The sequence below is a fragment of the Molossus molossus genome, unplaced genomic scaffold, assembly GCF_014108415.1.
Source record: "Molossus molossus isolate mMolMol1 unplaced genomic scaffold, mMolMol1.p scaffold_m16_p_19, whole genome shotgun sequence".
Taxonomy (NCBI): Eukaryota; Metazoa; Chordata; class Mammalia; order Chiroptera; family Molossidae; genus Molossus; species Molossus molossus.
In genome coordinates, this window is record NW_023425354.1 from 13,826,092 (window position 1) to 13,845,769 (window position 19,678).

The window sequence follows — 19,678 nt, forward strand, 5'->3', positions numbered from 1 at the left end:
AAATGCAAAAATGTCCTCGGGTGAGGATTAAAAAAAAATTAAAAAAAAATACATGTAGTAATAAATGAAAGACCTTCACTGGACAACAAGCAGGAATAGTGTAGAAACTTTAATGACCTTATAAAGTCTAGCAGACTCATCTTTTTTATGTGTGCTATAACTGACATATAACATATTAGTTTCAGGTATACAACATAATGATTCGATATTTGTACATATTGCAAAATGATCACCATAATAAGTCTAGTTAGCATCCATCTAGCAGACTTCTTATTAACAGAGCCATTTAATAACTTTGTGAACTTAAATATTTTGGTCATAAATTTAGACCACACTAATCAGAACCAAACTTCTTGAAAGCATTGTCTATACTTCCTCACCTCTCATTTCCACAACCCGCTGCAGCCTGTCTTCAGCCCCAGCGCTCCACTAAATGCTCTCAAGGTCGTTAATAACCTTCTTGGAGCACATTCTTCTCTGCATCTATGAAACTGCACCCACCTGGTTCTCCTGCCCCTCTGGCCTCTTTGCAAGGTTTCTGTTCAGTTACCTCTTCTTAAATTTTAGTGTTCCTCAGAGTTTTGTCCTGGCTCCTCCTCTTTTCAGTACCCATTCAGACTTCAACTACAGCTGTCCCTAAAAATGCCAGCGATGCCCAAATCTTCACCTCTAATCAGCTCCAGAGCACCTACATCTCCTAATTTGACATCTCCATTTGTAACCCAGTAACCCAGACACTTCAAACTCCATGTTATTTTTTCACAAGCCTGCTCCTCCTTCCTCCTCCCTTTCTGATGGAAATGTTGACACCAGCTGCTGGGTGCTCAACCTGGGCAGCTTCTTCCACATGTCCCTCTCCTGGCCCATCATGTCATCCCCGAGTCCTGATGACTCTCTCCTGCATATCCCTGAATCCCTCATGGTTAAGGGTGTGGGCACTGGCATGAGACTCTCTGGGTTCAAATCCCAAGTCTTCCATTTAGTAGCTCTGTGACCTTAAGCAAGTTACTGAATCCCTTTGTGTCTCAGTTTCCTCAGCTACAAGATAGAGATATGGTGCCTGCCTCATAGCATGGTCGTGAACATTTGAACGAGGTGATGTGTGTAAATGCTTAAAACTTCCAGGGGCTCAGTCAATAGTAGCTGTGACCTCCTCTTCCTCCTCCTCCTTCCCCTCCTCCCCCAACTCCCCTCCCCCATCTCCACTTTTGCTACCCAAGTCTGGTCATCATTTTGTCTCATCTGGATTACTCCCTCCCCCCATCTAGTCTCCATACAACAGCTGGAGGGACCTTTTAAAAGTGCAAATCTAATCATTATCTATTCTCCAAAACTTTCCAGTGTCTTTTTTATCTTTTTAAAAAAATTCTTAATTGATTTTGGAGAGAGAGAGAGAGAAACATCGATTTGTTTTTCCACTTACTCACGCATTCACTGGTTGACTCTTGTACGTGCCCTGACCAGGGATCAAACCCACAACCTTGGTGTATGGGGACAATGCTCTAACCAACTGAGCTACCCACCCAAAGTCCTTCCAGTGTCTTTCTATGGCTCTTCAAATCATGAGCTTCAAGGCTCCACCCATGTGAGCTGGCCCCTGCGCCCCCCGCAGCCCTTTGGGTCTGTGCTGTTCTCCCATCTCTGTTCCAGCGGCGCTGGTCCTCCTATTTCCCCACACCAGCCCCTTCCTGCCCTGAAGCTCCTGCACCTGCAGTCCTTTCTGTCTGAGATGCTCTCTGTCCCAGCTCTTGCCTGGTTCACTCCTTTGCAAAACCAGTGTCATTTCCTAAAGGTCATGCTCAGCTTGCTGACTGCTATACCCCAGTGCCCAGCAGAGTGCCTGGGTTGGAATAGGGGCGCAATAATTGTTGAATAAATGAATTTAAATTCCCAAGGGCTCATAACTTCAATCATTGATAATTTAGCTAGGTTCTTGGGTTTTCTTTTTTGTTCCATTGTAGACCTGCTTCTGAATCAGGTGTCTGTCAATCTAATTCCCTGTGACTAACTGGGACAGGATCACCACAGCCAGCCAACGGCTGCATTATTCAGCCAGCCAATGGCTGCATTATTTATGCCCGGAACAGGAGGGTTGTAAGGGCGTGGACACCAATACAAAGAGTCCCTTCAGTCTGAAAGGAGCATCTGTGCCTTTCAAACAATGGAAATTAGATTAATAAAGAGAATAAATGCAACTGTGCTAATTCCAAATATGGCAAAGTAACAAAGGGTTCTATCACAGCATGTGTATTTGTCTTTTGTATGCAGGTCGGGATTAGGAATCATGTTGCATGAAGCAAAGGACAGACAGAAGTTCCTTAGTGATGTTCAGTATCTGCGGGACATGCAACATAAGGTAGAGTCCGAATACCAGGTACAGCAATTGCAGAAAATGAGTTCTCTTCCACCTTTGCTTACAGTATTAGGAGAGAAGTCAGCAGACAATATCAGTATATGATGAGCAGCAATAGCTTTCTAAACTCCAAAACCCACCACCTACAAGCTGTGTGGCCACAGAAAGCCACTTTACCTCTGAGTCTCAGTTTCCTCATCTATAAAATGGGCATAATAATAGTACCCACCTCATAATATTGTCATGAAAATGAAATGAGATAACCTTTTAAAAGTATTTAGCACAGAGCTTGGCACACAAACCTTGTCAAAAAATGACATTAGGGCTTAAATTTGATAAACCAGCTATCAAGGAAAAAGACATGGAGGAGTAATTGGGTTGCCCTACCATTTATAAAACAACATGGCCCTTTGCTGTCATCCTGCCAGAAGAAAGGTGGTTAGCACATTCCACAATAAGCTAACTATCCGTCACCCTAGTTACAGTGTTTACATGCAAAAACAAAACAGACAGAGAGCCTGAAGGAGTCATGATGCAATTAACCAGCGCTGGCATAGGACAAACTTGCCAGACCAGACGGGATGTGGGATTCCAGGGCACTTAGGAAGTGTTATTCAGCCCGCTGGCCAGGGGGTCAACCCTCACCAACCCAGGAGGCCTGTCCTCAGTCTAAGGATTGAAAAGTGCTCCTCCCCTAAGGAAAACACAGAACTGTTATCAGGTTTTTCTCCTCCTTAGCAATTTCAAATATAACTGAACCTCCCAGGTCACCAAGGAAACCAGACCTATCTCAGTAACCTGATTTCACTCGTGTAACACAGCTTAGCTTTGGGGCTGGAAATGGAGTCAGCACATTTCTCCCACAACTTGGCAACACACCTACAAGACTATAAAATTGAGGGAATTTGTATAAAATAAGTAAGAACGTACACATTCGAACTGGTCATGCTGGGAGTGCATCTACTTTTCACAAAGATGCCTCTGCCACCTGGCCCATGTTTCGAAACACTTGTTTGAAACTGTCTTCAGAATAGGCACATAAGATAATCAATCTTATTTTATGGTTTCTGTTGGAAAAAACATCACACAACTGTGTGTGGCTTGAAACCACTGCACTTTTATTTTCTAATCTCTGTTGGGCTTTTAACACTGTTCTTATTTATAAGGACACTTTCAACACTGTTCTGATAAATAATAATACTTAAGTGCCTCCTATATCCTGAACAGTCCCTTTTCTCCTGGAGTTCTTATTGTAGAATTGAGAAACAAGTAATACACATGAGTAAATATGTAAGATCACTTCAGTTACTGATGAATATAACGAGGCAGATAAAACAGAGGTAATGGGGTTGGGGTGGTGCTCCTTTAAGCAGGCAAGGAAGTCCTCTTTGAGGAAGTAACTTTGTGGAAGTAAAAGATGGGAAAGAGCCAGCCAGAACATCCTGAGCAATAGGGAAGCAAGTGCAAAGGCCCTGAGGCAGGAACTAACTTGGAGCATTGGAGGAAACAAAAGAAGGCCAGAGTGGCTGAAACATATTGACCAAGAATGAGTGTGGGAGAGGTAGATAAGACCAGGTTGTGTTTTCAGGACAAGGCTTGGTAGTTGGAGTTTATTCTTATCACATTGAGAATTATTGGATGATTTTAATGTATCTGATCTGATCTACAAAAGGTCTGAAAGGTGCACGAGAAGCAGCAGAAAAACTAGAAAGAGAACTACAGTGGAAATTTAGGAGAGAAATTCTGGTGTCTTGGGCCAGAATGGTGGGAACAGAGGTCGCAGGAAGTGGCCTGACCCAGGAAACTGAAGCAGCACAGACGTCATGCTGCTGGCTGGAGGGGGCAACGAGAGAAAGAAAGGAATGAAGGATGACGCATTTCGCAAACACCTGTCAACTCCCTCTGTTATCATTACTATCTTAAACTTCTTTACTTTTCAAAGTGAAAATCCCCATACTTCTTTTATTTTTAAATTTTGTTGTTAATTCTCACCTGAGGATATTTTTCCATTGATTTTTTAAAAATAATCCTCAATATTTTCCTCTTTATCTTCAGATAGAGTGGGGGGTGGAGGGAGAGAGGGAAGCATCCATGCGAGAGAGACACATGGATTGGTCGTCTCCCACACGACCCCAACCAGGGCCAGGGACCAAACTACAACCAAGGTACGTGCCCTTGCCCGGGATCAAACCTGCAACTCTTTGGTCCGTGGGCCAATGCTCTAACCACCGGGCCAAACCGACCAGGGTTCATGGACCATTTTCAAAGCCACTTACCACAAGGTCTGCAAAAAATAAATCAGGTTGTCTTTAAGACATTCTGAGTATTGTCAAAGTAAGTTTATAGCAACCCACAGAAACTACTTTAAAGGAAACCACAATGAGTTAGTTAGATTATTTAATCTATCTCTTGCCTTGTTCCAGAAAGGATTTAAAGTAGGGTGTTAAGAATCAATTGCATGACTTTAATGACCCCCTCGGTAACTTGGTCCATATATGACCTGTGTGTATTTAGATAATTTACTAGGGTAGACTTTGTGCTGGGTGGATATTAAAACCCTGGGTCAGCCCTGGCCAGAGTGGCTAAGTAGTTAGAGTGTCGGCCATGTACCAAAGGGTCACAGGTTCAATTCCCGGTCAAGGACACATACCTGGGTTGCAGGTTCAATCCCCGGCCCTGGTCCGGGTACATGCATGCTCGGACACTAGGGAGTCCCCATTTCTGGGTGTGCAAATAGTGTAAGACTTAATAACTAGATCTGACTCCCAAATCATATACATTTGCCACACATCCCTTCCTGTGCTTGGCTTGCCTTTGATGAACTGGCTCAAATTGAAGCCCTTAGAAACCTCCTGTATACACTATTCCTGCTACATCCTAAAATATGCTACGGGTTGGTATGCACCAAATTAGCAGTGCCTTGGCAGGTCTGCGTGCTAGCAGCAGGAGAGGGTTCAACCCACCCTGAGTTATTTTGATGCTACTCCTCTCAGTGGTTGGGTGGGACCCTTTTGAAAAAACAAGAAGAAATAAACATCTATTTGGCATATTACATGCTATTTCAGAATCTAGTAACTAGTACATAATTATATGCCATCTCAGAATTTGGCTCTATTTCTTCAAGGGTGTGCATGCTGCATAGCTTTTTTTTTTTTTCCTTCCTTCTCCTTTTGGTCAAATGTGTTTATGTACCTTGAGGCAGAATTTAGCCATTAATGTCCACTAAAAGCTGGAGAAAAAGATTAGACATGGAATTTCAGAATGATTTTCCATAATCTAGCAAATGGGTTCAAAAGGGTTTCATTTCATGTCACTTATTCATCCTAATTCCTTTAAGTGCACATCAGACACTGAACATCATATAAACTTGTTCAAGGACACGGTAGGTGACTGCGCCAGGTGGTGAGGGTTTGGAGCTGGGCACTCAGAAGGTTGAGGGAATGGAGATCATTCGACTGCCCTTCCCACCTGCTTACCTCTGAGGTGTGCCTTTCTCTACTCTTCTCCGCTAGAATAGGGAAATCAACTCCTTTGAGCGGACTACCACATCAAACTGTTTTTACACCATTGATTCCTTAGCCTCTCAAAAGTAATGAACTTTAATCATGTCACCAGTGATCATTAAAACCCCAAACTCTGGACTATGCATGTTAGGTCAAAAGAACCACCACCCAAAACAACCGATCAAAGGCAGATGGCAACCCCCACTTCCCAAAATGCTTTTGGAGTTTGAGTAGCCATGACCTTGGCAGGTGTTAGGATGGTGTTTATGGCACGACTCTGAGGCTGGGGACTGTTCCTGTGGTACACCGATGGCTTCTTCAGGCCCCAGGAGCCTGGGTGAAAGAGGAGACTGATAAAAAAGAAACAGAGGAAGCTGTGAGCATCCCTGTTGGTTCAGATAGCTGTGATGCTGAAGAAGTGGTTTACAGAGGGACCCTGAGTGACTGGAACAGGATCTCCTCTGCTGGCTGCTGGGGGAAGGGCAGGCTTCGGAAACACACGGCTGGTTCCGGGGCAGAGACGAGGATGCTCCTCAGGCTTGGACAGAGTCTTCTTCCACGGCCAAGATCAGAGTCACGTTCTTTGGCAAAGGCTGACTTCAGAAATAGAAGTAAACGAAGAACTGGGGTTGGAAACTATTACAGTTCTCTTAAGATAACAACGGTGGTGGGGATGATGGTGACTGTCTGTTATTGGACGCCCACCGTGAGCCAGTCACTGCAAAGCCTCTGACCAGCAGTGCCTCGGGCTCCCCCAACATCCCGCAGCACAGGGCCACCTCACCTCTCCCTCTTGCAGGAGAGGGGAGTGAGAATCAATGGAGTTAGTCAGCTCGCCCAAGGTCACGATGCTAGAAAGTGGCGGAGCTGGGGTTTGTCATGTTTACCAGGATTGAGTTACAGTGAGTCACAAAGCCCACGTCACCCCCACAGGCATCTATGCACCTTCTCTGTGCTGCCCCCACAGTGGTAGCTTCTGCACAGAAGGCAGCCAGTCAGAGGGATGAGCTTGAGAGGTGGGGGTTCCGGGGGGTGGGGGCAACACCACGCAAGAGTGAAGGAGGAAGCCCCCGATCCTCCCCCCGAAAGGAAGGAATAATAAGTTACCTGACACGCTGTCAATTTCAAGACTGCCCTCAGCCAGTTATGTCACGTGAAGAGAAATTTATTTATAGCAATCTAGCTCCAGGCACGTGAATTTGAAAGGGAAAATTTTGAAAGTTCCGGAGTAAGGGGAGCCCCCCCAAACAGTGACTATGAATTACAACTCCATTCCTCCTCCCCATCCTATAATGTCATACTCCTCTGCCCCTGCCACTTCAGGACCCCCAAAGTAGAAACAACAGCGGCATCAACAACAACAACGAAAATCATTGACATTTACAAAGAACAGGAAACTAGCCCCTTGGGGGAGAATGGCTACATTCTTACTGTTTCCAGGACTGGAAGCCTGGACTTGGCTCTGTCCCCGGGTTCCCTTACCTCAGCGAAGCTGTGACTTTGAGAGGATTAGTGTTTGATTTACACAGAAAGATTGCTTGGCTGGATCAAAAAATAATAATTGGAAGTACCTACCTTGCCACTGGTTTTTCTCCTGCTCCTCTATGAGAGAGGGGATAAGGAACAAGAAGAGAAAAAAAAATTTTTTTTTCAACATTGCAGACCATTCTATTCCTTATCCCTTTTTGGTAAAGAAATATTTAAGTCGCATGCATTCTTGGAGAGAATTTTCAAAAAACACTCAGCCCACAAGAATTCTGTTCATCCCACAAAATCTGCCTGGGTCCTGCTAGCATTTGCTAAGACGGGCTCCTCCACTTTCAGCCCATCAGCATTTTCTTGTTCCTTTGATACCAGTAGGTTAGGATAACACAGACATCTGCCTGTGCTTCAGGGGACAATGTGCCAAACCAGGGCTCCTCCCAAACAGGGGCTCCGATCACAAGTCATTGCGGAAGGAATAGAAAAAAAGACACCATACTTAGCTAAACTTCACTCAGCTCTCCAGCTAACTCTCTGGTGCTTAGCTTATTATAGTTACTATCTAGTACTTTTTGAGTTTTTTGTTTAAATTATGAAAACAAATCCTGCCCAGGATTTATTATAGTGGCTTACTATCTATATGGAATAGTTTTTGGAAATAAGATTAACTGTGAGATAGAAACACACACACATACACACACAACCATTTTGGAGTGTTCTCCCTTTCCAAGCAAGGAAGGTGGAACCACACATGTCTCTTGGGAAGCCAGGATCGCACCTGCGGCCGGTGACCAACTGGCCACTGCGCATGAGCCTGGAGGCCAGGACTTCCCTGCAGCCCAGCTGTGAAACACAGTGTAACTGACTCTGGTTTTCCAAGTGGGAAATGTTTGGTTAATATCAGGTCATTACTGTTCTTAACCTTGTAGCATAATATTAGGCTTTCCCCATGGCGGGAAACCCTGGCAAGTCCTTCTACATGAAGGAAGGAGATGCTTTTCTAATAGACGTGAAAAAATGCCCAAGAAATCTTTTCTTTCTCAACCCAGCCAGGAAGGCGGACATGTCAGGCCTAGTTTAGAAACAACATTGTTGGTCTTGACACCGCCTTTCTTTACGGTGACAGTGGATAATTTGGCTCTGGCGGGGCAGTGGTGAATTCAGTCACTGGCTCTACAAGTCTAGAAATGCTCCGAGAACTTTTCCTCTTTGAAGATATTTAAATCACCAGTTGGAATCCCCATAGCACATGATCCTTTTGGGTTTGTTCAATCCCTGTACTGGAGGAGAAACATTTAGGAACTAGATTTTCTTTTAATTTTGTTTTTTACAAATGAAAAAAAAATTATTTTTTTATTATATTTGTATAACATTTGGGGATTGTTATTTTCCCCCAAAATGAAAATGCAATTCAATTAACAGTAAATGCTAGATGCTGGGGGGTGCAAAAGGTAAGAAGCAGTCCTTCCCATCCGGGTTCTCAGTGATCGGCAGGAGGAACAGGCTCAAAAACAAAATAATTAAATATGATGGGGGTAGGGGTGGGGGTGGGAATTGCATAATTCAAGCTTTATATGTACAAAGAAGCAGTGACTTTGGCCTGGTGCAGGGTGGTGAGGCAGGAAAACCTGAGACTCCTCCCAACTAGCGCTTAGTTTGTCAGCAGGGTTTGTCAATAGAACATCCTGTGAAAGGCACTCCCAGCGGGAGGAACAGCACAAGGAACAGCACATGCTGAAGGTCCCACATAGGGAAATTCTTCTCCTGTAACCAGGGTGTGACCCCAGGGGCTAGGGTAGAGTGGAGGCGAGTGTGAAGGAGGTGCTATGAAGAGAAAGAGACCAGAGGGAGAAGTGAATACGGTACCTTAGGTACTTCCTCCTCGAGAAGGCAATTGTTGGGTAAATATTTGACCAAGTGTCTCTCATATGTTTGTTGTTTGATTTTATTAAAACAATGACTAACATTTTTCACCCGGCATTTTGGGCCACGGGCAGAGAGTGATGCCTGGGTAAGAGTGTTCATACCTGGTAACAGGTTGATGAACACTGCAGATGTACATCATGCGTTTATTTCGCGATTTATTGCACGTTCTTCTCAGTAGGAAGTAAGCATACAGTTGTCAAAGCTAGTCATAGACCCAAGATGACAGAAAGAAAAGAAAACCCACACAATGACCTCTTTTGTCCTCCAGGCTTGTCTGAGACGACAGGAATACAGAAGAGACACAAGTGAGAAGAAACGAGATCAATTTGCCGGCCAAGAGACAAATTCTGAGAGATCCTGGTTTTCAAACGGGTCATCTATCAGACAGGTACTTACAACTCTACATTCTCCTGTGGCCGCACGTGTATGCATGCATGTGTGTGTGTGTGCACACGCTTGTGTGCATGCTGCTTGGGGAAAAGCCGACATTAAAAGATGTTGAAGAATCCTAAAGGTCAGGGCAGGAAGAGGCAGGGCAGGAGCTCCCAACCTGGGTACCACCCCCGGCCACCCTGATTCAGCCTCGCTCTTCTTTCTTTATGGTCTAACCCACTGCATCGCAAATTCAGTTCTTATTTTATTTATTTATTTATTTTTTTATCCTCACCCGAGGACATTTTTCCATTTTTTACTCAGAGCGGGAAGGAGAGAGAGGAAGAGAGAGAAACATCGATGTGAAAGGGACACATCGAGTGGCCGCCACCCACACGACCCAACCAGGGTCGGAGACAAACTGCAGCCAAGGTACATGCCCTTAGCGGGAACCGAACCTGGGTCTCTGTGGACCACAGGCTGACGCTCTAACCGCTGAGCCAAACCGGCCTGGGCTCAGTTCTTATTTTAAATAAAGAGAGTGAAATGCAATAATAACTGCATGTATAATAAATTGCCATTGTTCAACTATTTTTGTCTAGGATGATAATAATAAATAAAGAGATCAATATAATAGTAATCTGAGAATGATGATAATAATAGTAGCTGTTAGTAGTTACCATTATTTGAGTGCTTACGACGTTCACACTGTGCTAGGTACTTGGTACATGTAGCTTATTTAATTTTTTAAAATCTCTTTGTATTATTTGTCTCATTATACAGAGGAGAAAAGTTAAGAAACTATACCCCGGATTTTACAGCCAATATGTGGTAGGGTAGTCTGAGCCCAGAGTGGGTGCTCTGAACCACTGAGCATATGATTATATTTCATGGTATGTGCTTATCTGCATATGAATTTTACTTATCCTATGTAAGCTAAATACCACACGCTGCATTCAACGACCATTGTTAGCATGGTGAACTGATTTAAGATGAGTAATATGCCTTTTATGAAGTCTTATTTAATATTTTATGCCTGAAATATACTCCAGAGGATGGACTCTCTTTTCTATTGGCGGTAGGGTCCCTGAGATAGATCCTGGATACCTGATATCAATCAAGTTCTTGTTGGGATTTCTTCTCTAATCTAGGATGTTCACACTGCGGTTATTTAATGTTCAAAGGACACCTAAAAACCTCAGTGATTGATGTTCATGGATGTAGCTGCATCCCTGAGAGAGATCTATACTCCCTATTAAGGAACACACAATCACACGATAAAATATTCCTCCTAGAGCCTGAAATGAGAGAGACTATCTCACAATATTGACAGCAGAACATGTTGCCTGGATCTTTCCTATTACTCAAGGACTAAATATAATGCCTGAATCTGATTAAACTTCGGGAGTGAGAGTAATCCAAAAAGTAAATCTAGTTTGGCTAGAACAACACATTTTTAGCAGTAAGATAACTTCTTATATTTTTATACTTAGGAACAAAAAGCAAGGGCAGATAAAAAAAAAATGGAATGTAAATTTAAGTCAAATAGGTGGCATGTAGCAATCTTCTAGATTGGAATCATTAAACAATGGGCATCCGGGTTCTTCAGTTTTTATGCAAAGACCCACATACATAGTCATGGCTATTTTGTATGGCCATGCTCACACATTTGAGACATTCTAGGACTTGAAGTTTTATGTTTCTCTTTACAAACTTGTTTGGGGGACAAGCTTCTGACCTGCAATTTTCTTCTTCTTCAGCTTTAGAAACTATTCATTCTTTAAATCATCATTGCAAAACACTCAGACCACATCTACAAAGGACATCATTGTACATATAAAAGTAATTATGAAATGAAGGCAAAAATATGTGGTAAGGAATAAAACTGGCGATTCCTATTCTCAAGGACAAGGACAGGAGTATTCAGCGTTTGCACTATGTCACCTCTTTGTATGTCGAAGAACTTGAAACAATATGACTTACACAATCCCAAGTTTTTCCAGATAATGCTGTCCCAAGGGTTTGGGCCTTGAACATACAAGTGCCCTCAAGGTCACATCTTCTCTATCAAGAAGAGTGACAATATCAGAACTCCCCACAGTGAAACTCACCCCTGACTGGCTCTCTGTATTACAGATACTCCTTGGGGGACACTAGAGGTTCTGCCTCTGGATGTAGAAGTGCAGGAAGGGCAGGGTGAGAGAAGATGTCACTGACTGCAATGTTTCAATAGCCAACTGACTTGCATGCTCATAACATTGACCCTCCTGGCTCCGTCCTTCAACATTTGCTTGGTGCGAGTGAAGCCAGAGATACCTTATGAGACTCAAACCAGATCCTGGAGATCCTCAGGCCCCAGGATCATGGGTTGGTTTGGAGAATTCCCTTCCCAGGTTTGGATCCCTACGTAAATGTCTTTGAAATGCCAGTTGTTCTTAATACTTCATAGTCTGGGCCTACCCTGCTATATCTCAAATCCTGAGGGAATGAAGAACTTATCAAAGTTCTTTCTACAGGATTCGCCACAGTAGGGAGGTCTGGAGCTAGTCTCCCAGAGGAGGCTCTCAATAAGAACACTGGCACTCGCAAAGAGAACCCAGGCAGACCGATCCAGTTTCCAGAGCTCATTGTAGTGAATGTCATATCAGACAATAGAGTGTCCTCGGTCAAACAGAAAAGCTCAGGAGAGAGATACAGCTCAATGAGATGGTGTAAAACTAGCCAAGGCCTTTTCCCTAAGTGAACATCTCCCTGAGTAATTTCCTTCCAGAGATTACTGGGGCTTAAAACTTGAAGGAAGGTTTGCCTCTGATTTCTGAAGGCAAGTGCACTCTCAGACCGAGTGGGTAGTATGAAAGTGGATTGCTTGAACCATGGACATTTTTTTAACTGTACAGTCGCAACATGAAGCATGCCACCACCTAATTTTGGCACATATTTCAATTCCCATCACTTAACATATATTGCAATTTGACACGTATTGTAATTCCCATTCCTTAACCCAGTCTCAGACTGGCGCGGTTCGGATGGGCCTGGAATAAGCGAGGCATTTACCATCAAGTAATAGAGCCAGAATCAAGCTATAATTTCCTGACACCTGCCTACAGGTGGGCAGATCCCCAGATACACAGTTAACGTGATTTAACATGGTGGCCACTCCATTATGACATGAACCCCTCATTACAACTAGCGGCTTTTAGCTCTGGTTTGGCAGAGGTTGTGTTAAATCTCTCTCTTTTTCTCACCCGAGGACATTTTTCCATTTTTTGTTCAGATAGAGTGGGAGGGAGAGAGAGAAACATCAACGTGAAAGGGACACATTGAGCAGATGCCTCCCACATGACCCAACCAGGGCCGGGGACAAACTGCAACCGAGGCACACGCCCCTAGCGGGAACCGAATCCGGGTCTCTCTGGACCGCAGGCTGACACTCTAACCGCTGAGCCAAACCAGCCAGGGTGCTTGTGTTAAATCTAAATCCAAGATAAAGCAATAACTATCAAGCCTGTGCTGAGATGTTCTCTGGAGTGGTACCTCCTAAATACGGTTAAGTCTGTGCTGTGGCCTCATAGAAAGAACACTTACCGTGGAGGGCCGGCTCTGCCCCTCATTACAGCGTGAATTCAGACAAACCACTCTACTTCTGAGCACTTCAATTTCCCATCAAAGAGATACTTATTAGCATGCTTATCTCATGAGATCATTATGAGAACAAGTGAGACTCTCAAATGTCATACTAACATCAGGTTACATTATAAATTGCCTCGGTGTACAACTATTCTTGCAAATGATGCTCCAACAGGTATCAGTGGAGAGGCAGGTTCTGAGACTTCCAGAATACCTTCTTTCACCTCAGCTCAGCCCCAGGCCAGATTTCTAAAAGCCAACCAAAGTAGCAACTTAATTTTAGGCCCTTTTCTAAGCTACATACAACCTTGTGAACTGTTTAATCAGATTAGAATTTAACAAGGAAATAAATAATCATCAGCTCCACATGACCAACATGGATGATTTAGGAGACTGAAAAACAGAGCAGTCTCTCAATGTGAGCAGGAAATCATTTTCCCAGACAGCTGCTGGCCTAGAGGAGCTGGCTGTGATTGGCAGGGGCACCAGGATGTTCTACCCTCCAGCCTTTCCAGAGAAGGGACAGGAGCCCTGATTTCCCCATAGAAAACGATTAGCCCAGGACCTGGGGGACTGCAGCCTTCTAGGAAGAGAGACATCATAGGCCCTTCTCGTCTTCCAAGATCCCGTGTCCTTGCTGGAAGGGACACCATTCCAAATCCACAAACCTCAGGGACTGAGGACACTTGGTCACTGCTTTTACTTCACTGGCACAGAAAGTGGAGACCAGCTCTCAGTTTTTCAAGAGCACCATTTGCTTTGCTAACAGGAAAAGGATTATTGTCCTTTCACCATCAGCAACCAAGCAACTAGGTATTTAGATCCCAGGTCACAAGGACCCAACCTTGCTTTGGAGGGAGGCAGTTCACCTGATACCAGAGCAGCTGGCTATGCCCCCAGGCCTGGCTCAGCAGGATGTTTACATCAGTGAGATTGCCTGGATCTCCCAGAAAGAGAGGTAGGTAAAGGGTGAAGGCAGTTACCCAACATAAACATTGTCATTGTTTTGTCTGTCATAATCCACCCAAACTTCGGAGGCTAAAATAAAGTCTCTTCAAGTAACCTGCAGTGGCTTAAAAAGTCAGAGTGTCCATCCATACATCAGGGCAGCAAAGCCTAGAACTGTGCTGCTCAACACGCTGGCCACTAACGCATGGGGCTATTTAACTTTAAATGAATTAAAAGAGAATTTAGAAGCCACGCTCAGTAACCACTGTGGTCCGTGGCTGCCATACTGGACCACATATATAGACTATTTCCATTGTTGCAAAAAGATCTAAGGGACGGCCCTGCTTCAGATTGTGATCAAGTCCAAACACACACAAGACAAGACCCTATGGGCCAGGAAGGAGTTTTGTTTCCCAGATACTGGCCCTGCATAATCCACAGTACACTGTTTTTGCAATACAATACTGTAGCCCTGGCTGGCTTGGTTTGCATTTTGTGTTTTTCTACCACCTGGGTATATTTGCACACTTCCTTTCATTGTCTATTTATTCAGTCTATCCTGTCTGTGGAATCTTTAGCTTCTCCTCTTTCAAACAGCTCTTAGGGAGTTGTTCTCCCATTAATCTGTCAATGTCAAACTACCAACACCCTTTGCAGTGTCATGAAAGCAGCTAGGACTTAGCACATGGCATATGTGTTCCATGAGTCACACTTTTAATTTTCTCTAACTTCTGCTTAACCACTGTCAGATTCCTGTGGGTCAGGCCTCCCTTCTTTCTGTCCCCAGGCCTCTGTGCAGATGAGGCAGGTCACACGCGCCCCCCCCCCCCCCCATTATAACTGCCAAAGGGCCCCGCCCTGGGAGGCTGTGCGTCATCTCTCACACCTGGCTTGGTGATTGTCACAGCGCCCTCTTAATTCTGGCTCAGAGTCTGTGCCCTCGAGGTGCACCTGAGTAATAATGCAGCTCTGCACTCGGAGTCTCCCGCCCACATATACGTCAGGGAGAGGGAATGCACAGCCCACGGTTTGACCGTGCGGAGCTGGGGGACTTTTCATCGGAGTTTCAAACTCAAACGCTCCTCCTCACACTTCACAACAATCAGACATGGATGCGGCACAGTCTTATCTCTCCTCTCTTGAATCTGTCCACCAGCACCTCCCTTTCCAGGGCCCTGCCTTTTTTTTTTTTTTTTTTTTTTAGCCTGCAGTCATTTCCCTGGTCCCTTTGTCTTCCCCTCACCCCTTCCAGTGAGAGTTCCAGGCTGCAATAAGAAGGATCCTTGAGAAGCAAATGGGATCACCTCCTCTATTCAAAAGTCTGGAGTGGTTCCCCATGGTCTTTGGGATCAACTTCTAATAGGTTAGCAAGGCACTCACGGCCCTGATGGCCTGACCTTCCGTTCTGAGGACACCTCCTCCGGAGGAACGTCCAAGGCTTTTCCTGGGGGCCGGGTGACTTTGCTCTTGTCCCTCCTTTGTATTGCCATAACACCGTCTGGATTCAAATCCACCTCGAGGTACACACCTTCCTCTCTGCCTCTACCTTAGGCTGGCGCTACTCAAGAGCAGGCATGTCTATTGTCATCTTTTGTCACAAAAGAGGAGCTCAATGAATGTCCAATGGCCCACCGTCGCAAGAGTGTTTCAGGCATGTGCACATGTTGCAGTCGTAGAGACAAAGCCATGACAGCCAGAAAGGAATCCTCACCCCGAGCGAGAGCAGAAAGGCCCTCCTGGTACTCGGAGTAGCGAATGCTCCCTGGCCTTACTTGAAATTATTGAGAGGTCAGTAGTTCGGCGAGGCTGCCCCCGTGCAACAGCCAGTTTGGGCCTGAAGATCGGTCCGTTACAATCAACGACTTGGAAACCTCTGCATTGGTGGCCAGAGTGACCAGCTAAAGAGAGCATTCTTGTCCTGGCATACCTCTCTGCAAAGGGACAGACAGATGGCTTCTGTAAAGTGCTGATAGTTCCTTATGTCACAGGTAGGCAAGGACACAAAGACATAGGACAGCTGGGCGGAAACTCAGAAGGGCCCATGGGCGACTCAGGATTCACTGCACTTTGTAACAGAAGTCGTCTTATTGTGCCTGGACGGCCCGCCGGGTAACTCTCCAAGCTGCACCGGACCTTTCTTTCCTAAGATTATAGATACATTGGAGTACCTGGTGCGCAGGCCCCTCTGTGGGCAGACCAGGGTGCGGGAGACGGTCCACGGCATGCGTGCAGCGCACGGAAGTTGTAACTGTGTCTCGGGCAAAGGCAGCAGCACCTCATTTCTCTTTCATTCCTGTGCTCCGTCAGAGTTCCAGGAGGCGATTTTAAAATAGGGCATGGCAGGAAAACGGGGCGACCGTCAGTTTACATCGCAGCTGCTCCCAGAATGTCGTCCTGCCTTTCTCAGCAGATAAGCGAGAGCCTAGAGTCGATCCTTCCACCAGGGCGATTCTGCCACGGGGCTGGCGATGCAAACGCCCCCAGCTCCCCAGCTCCCTGAAACCGTCCTGCCGCGCGGGGGCCTCTGACCCCCCGAGCTCCCCGTGTTAATTGGACTCAGCAGCTCAGAAATTGCATGAAGGAAGTTTATTATAAAGTAGCCTTTTCGCCCATTTTATGTGGTGCTATGTATTTCCAGTTTGCTACATTTTATTAAAAGTTCCCATTTATTTTATTTATTTATTTTTTTTATCCTCACCCGAGGATATTTTTCCATTTTTTATACAGATAGAGTGGGAGGGAGAGAGAGGAAGGGAGAGAGAGAGAGAAACATTGACGTGAAAGGGACACATTGAGTGGCTGCCACCCGCACGACCAAGCAGGGCCGGGGACAAACTGCAACCGAGGTACATGCCCTTAGCGGGAACCGAACCCGGGTCTCTCCGGACCGCAGGCCGACGCTCCAACCGCTGAGCCAAACCGGCCAGGGCAAAAAGTTCCCATTTAAAAAAATGGTCCTGATTCCTTTTTTAAAATCTTGTTAAAAACCAATAAAATTCAGATATAAAATTAAAAATTTTTTTTAGTTGCGAGGTATTATTGTTCAGGTGCATACCTGCATTAAACATGATTTACCTCACAGAGCATTTCATCCCCAAACCTTCTTATTTTGTTTTTATACTCCTTAAGGAATTATAAACCCTTTGTGTCTGAGACAGCATGTTAGGGGCTGCGGGGACAGGCGTGAATAAACCACGGCCCCCCCTCGGGGAGTTCCGTGTCGGCGACGTGAGACGGGCCAGAGGCCAGCGGCTAGCGGCTGAGGACAGCTTGCTGAGTGCAATAAATGGGGAAACCTGGGAAAGCTCCATAGAGGATGCAGGTTTTCAGCTGGACCTTAAGTCATGGGCAGGATCTGGGGAGCTGGAAGTGGGAGTGGGGAGCTGAGGTGGGGGGACATGACAGGTGGGAGGAAGAGCCCAGGTCAAGGAGAGACGGGCTCATTTGGAAAAGGGTGAGCCGTCCAGCCTCCCTGCAGCACAGGAAATGGGCACCAGACCTTGTTCCAGAGCTCCCCTCCCTGGAGGGCGCTGTTGACCTCCCTTCTGCACCCCTTTCTTAGGATCGGAGGCAGGAGGGTGCCCTGCTTGTTCCCCTGTGCTGCTCCCAGACCACTGCTTCCCAGCTCTGTTGGAAGCGTGGCCCACTTAGGCTAATGCTGTTTTGTTCCACCGGCTCCCCTGCCCTACCCCACCCCTCACTGTCATTCTGTTGTCTCCTGGCCACTCTCCCGTACTCAGTGAAGACTCTGGCAGTGGCTCCATCTCGTTCACCCCATCTCCTGACCTCCTGCCACAATCCTACATGACCTCAGCATCTACCTGGCTGATCCAGCCACACCCTAGCTTCTCAGCTCCCAGTGCCTCTTAAGTGCCCTTCCATTTTGCTCAGCCATATGGCACATCATCAACCAAAGGCTCTTCATCTCCAGAATCTCCCGACCAGCATCAGCCTCCCTGTACGTCCACTTCTGCTATGACATTTCTGCCACCTCGCGGGAGCCCCTGTTCCATGGGCTCCTCTCCGTCTGCCCGGTCACTGTTCCTAAGCAGCCTGGATTCTGGGCTCTATCCTCCTAATTCCCTTGCCCTTTGTCCTTTCTTCACACCTCTCTGCCCAAACCCCACCCATCCATGGTCTGGGCCCCCGCACCCAGGCCACTGGTGACTGCTGGAGAAAAATTACCCAGCTTTGAACAACGGTGCCCCTGAAAGGTCACAGCCACCGACCTCCTGGAGCCCCTCAATGCTGCCCAGTTTTCCTGGTCAACTCTCTTCCACTTCAGACCTTCTTCTATTTCCCTAGTCTTCAATCTCTCAGTCCTCAGAGGGAAGCTTCCTCAGCCCTCAGCTGCACGACCCCCCCAGCCCCTGCCTTCCACACCCCCTCCCCTCATTCCCACCTCTCCACCTGGGCTCAGGAGCCCCCTCCTGGCTTTCTCAGGCCCCTTCCTCCATCCATCATTTTTTCCCTGCCTGGATCTCAACTCTGCGCCAGAGGCTTCCCATCAGCACTGAATCGTGATCTAAGGTCTCCGACCAAAAACAAACAAAAAAAACCCATAAAAAACCAGAACAGTCCTTCCTCGATCCCACATCTCCTCCACTTACTTCTTCTTCACAGCCTAAGATCTCAAAATAATTATTTACACCGACTGACTCCATTTCCCCACCTCCCACTCACTCCTCAACCCACTCCAATCTGGCTTCCCCGCTCTTCGTTCCCCAGAAGTGGCTGTTCATCAGATGACGTCCACGTCGCCGAACGCGGCAGGTCTCTGCCAGAACTCACTGTCCTCGGCCTCGCAGCACCTGGCCTGGCCTGGCCCCTGGTCCTCCTCGAAGCACTGCGTCCCTGAGCTGCTGCGAAGCCACATGTTTCAACCGGCTGCCTCCCTTGTCTCATCCTCCTCCACCCTGGCTCCGAGTCCCGGAATTTCTTGAGGCTTGGTTCCCATCTCACTCTATTCCTGTGGCTTTATCCTATTTTTGTACTGCAGACCTCTTCGGCAGCATGGTGAACTCTCTAGATCCTCTTCTCGGAATACTATTTTCAAACACACACAGAATAAGATACGTAGGATTTCAAAGGAAACCACTCTTATTGAAATAGTCATCAAAATATTTTTAGAAATCTGTGATTCAGGAATGCATGTGCTTCTTTATTAACACAGTAAATAACACGTGATGGATGTAAAGGGTATTTTGAGACATCTGCAACAAATTTAATGAAATGTGAAAATATCTGTGATTTCCATTGGTGACAAAATTGTAGGTACTGCTAACACTACTTTTTTGCCGGCATTCATAACTGAGAGATACACTTAGATTTCAGTTAGAGTTTGGTGGAAATAAAGATTTATTTTTTTCCATCCACATTCATGCCCCAACCCCAAGAAGCTCTGTTTTGTGTCTTCTCTTTAGGTTAGTTCATCAAGATTTTAACTGCCAAAATCGGGCTGTTATCT

At 45.9% G+C, this 19,678-nt stretch overlaps 1 protein-coding gene across 1 annotated transcript in view; it reads left to right on the forward strand.

The window, feature by feature from the left end:
- Positions 1-2,284: 2,284 nt before the first annotated feature.
- Positions 2,285-19,678, forward strand: part of MARCHF10 (membrane associated ring-CH-type finger 10) — a 76,421-nt gene continuing 59,027 nt past the window's right edge. Inside the window, exons 1-2 of the mRNA XM_036269517.1 lie at positions 2,285-2,374; positions 9,533-9,652. Of these exons, the coding sequence (XP_036125410.1) occupies positions 2,285-2,374; positions 9,533-9,652 (210 nt within the window). The remainder of the gene's footprint in view (positions 2,375-9,532; positions 9,653-19,678) is intronic.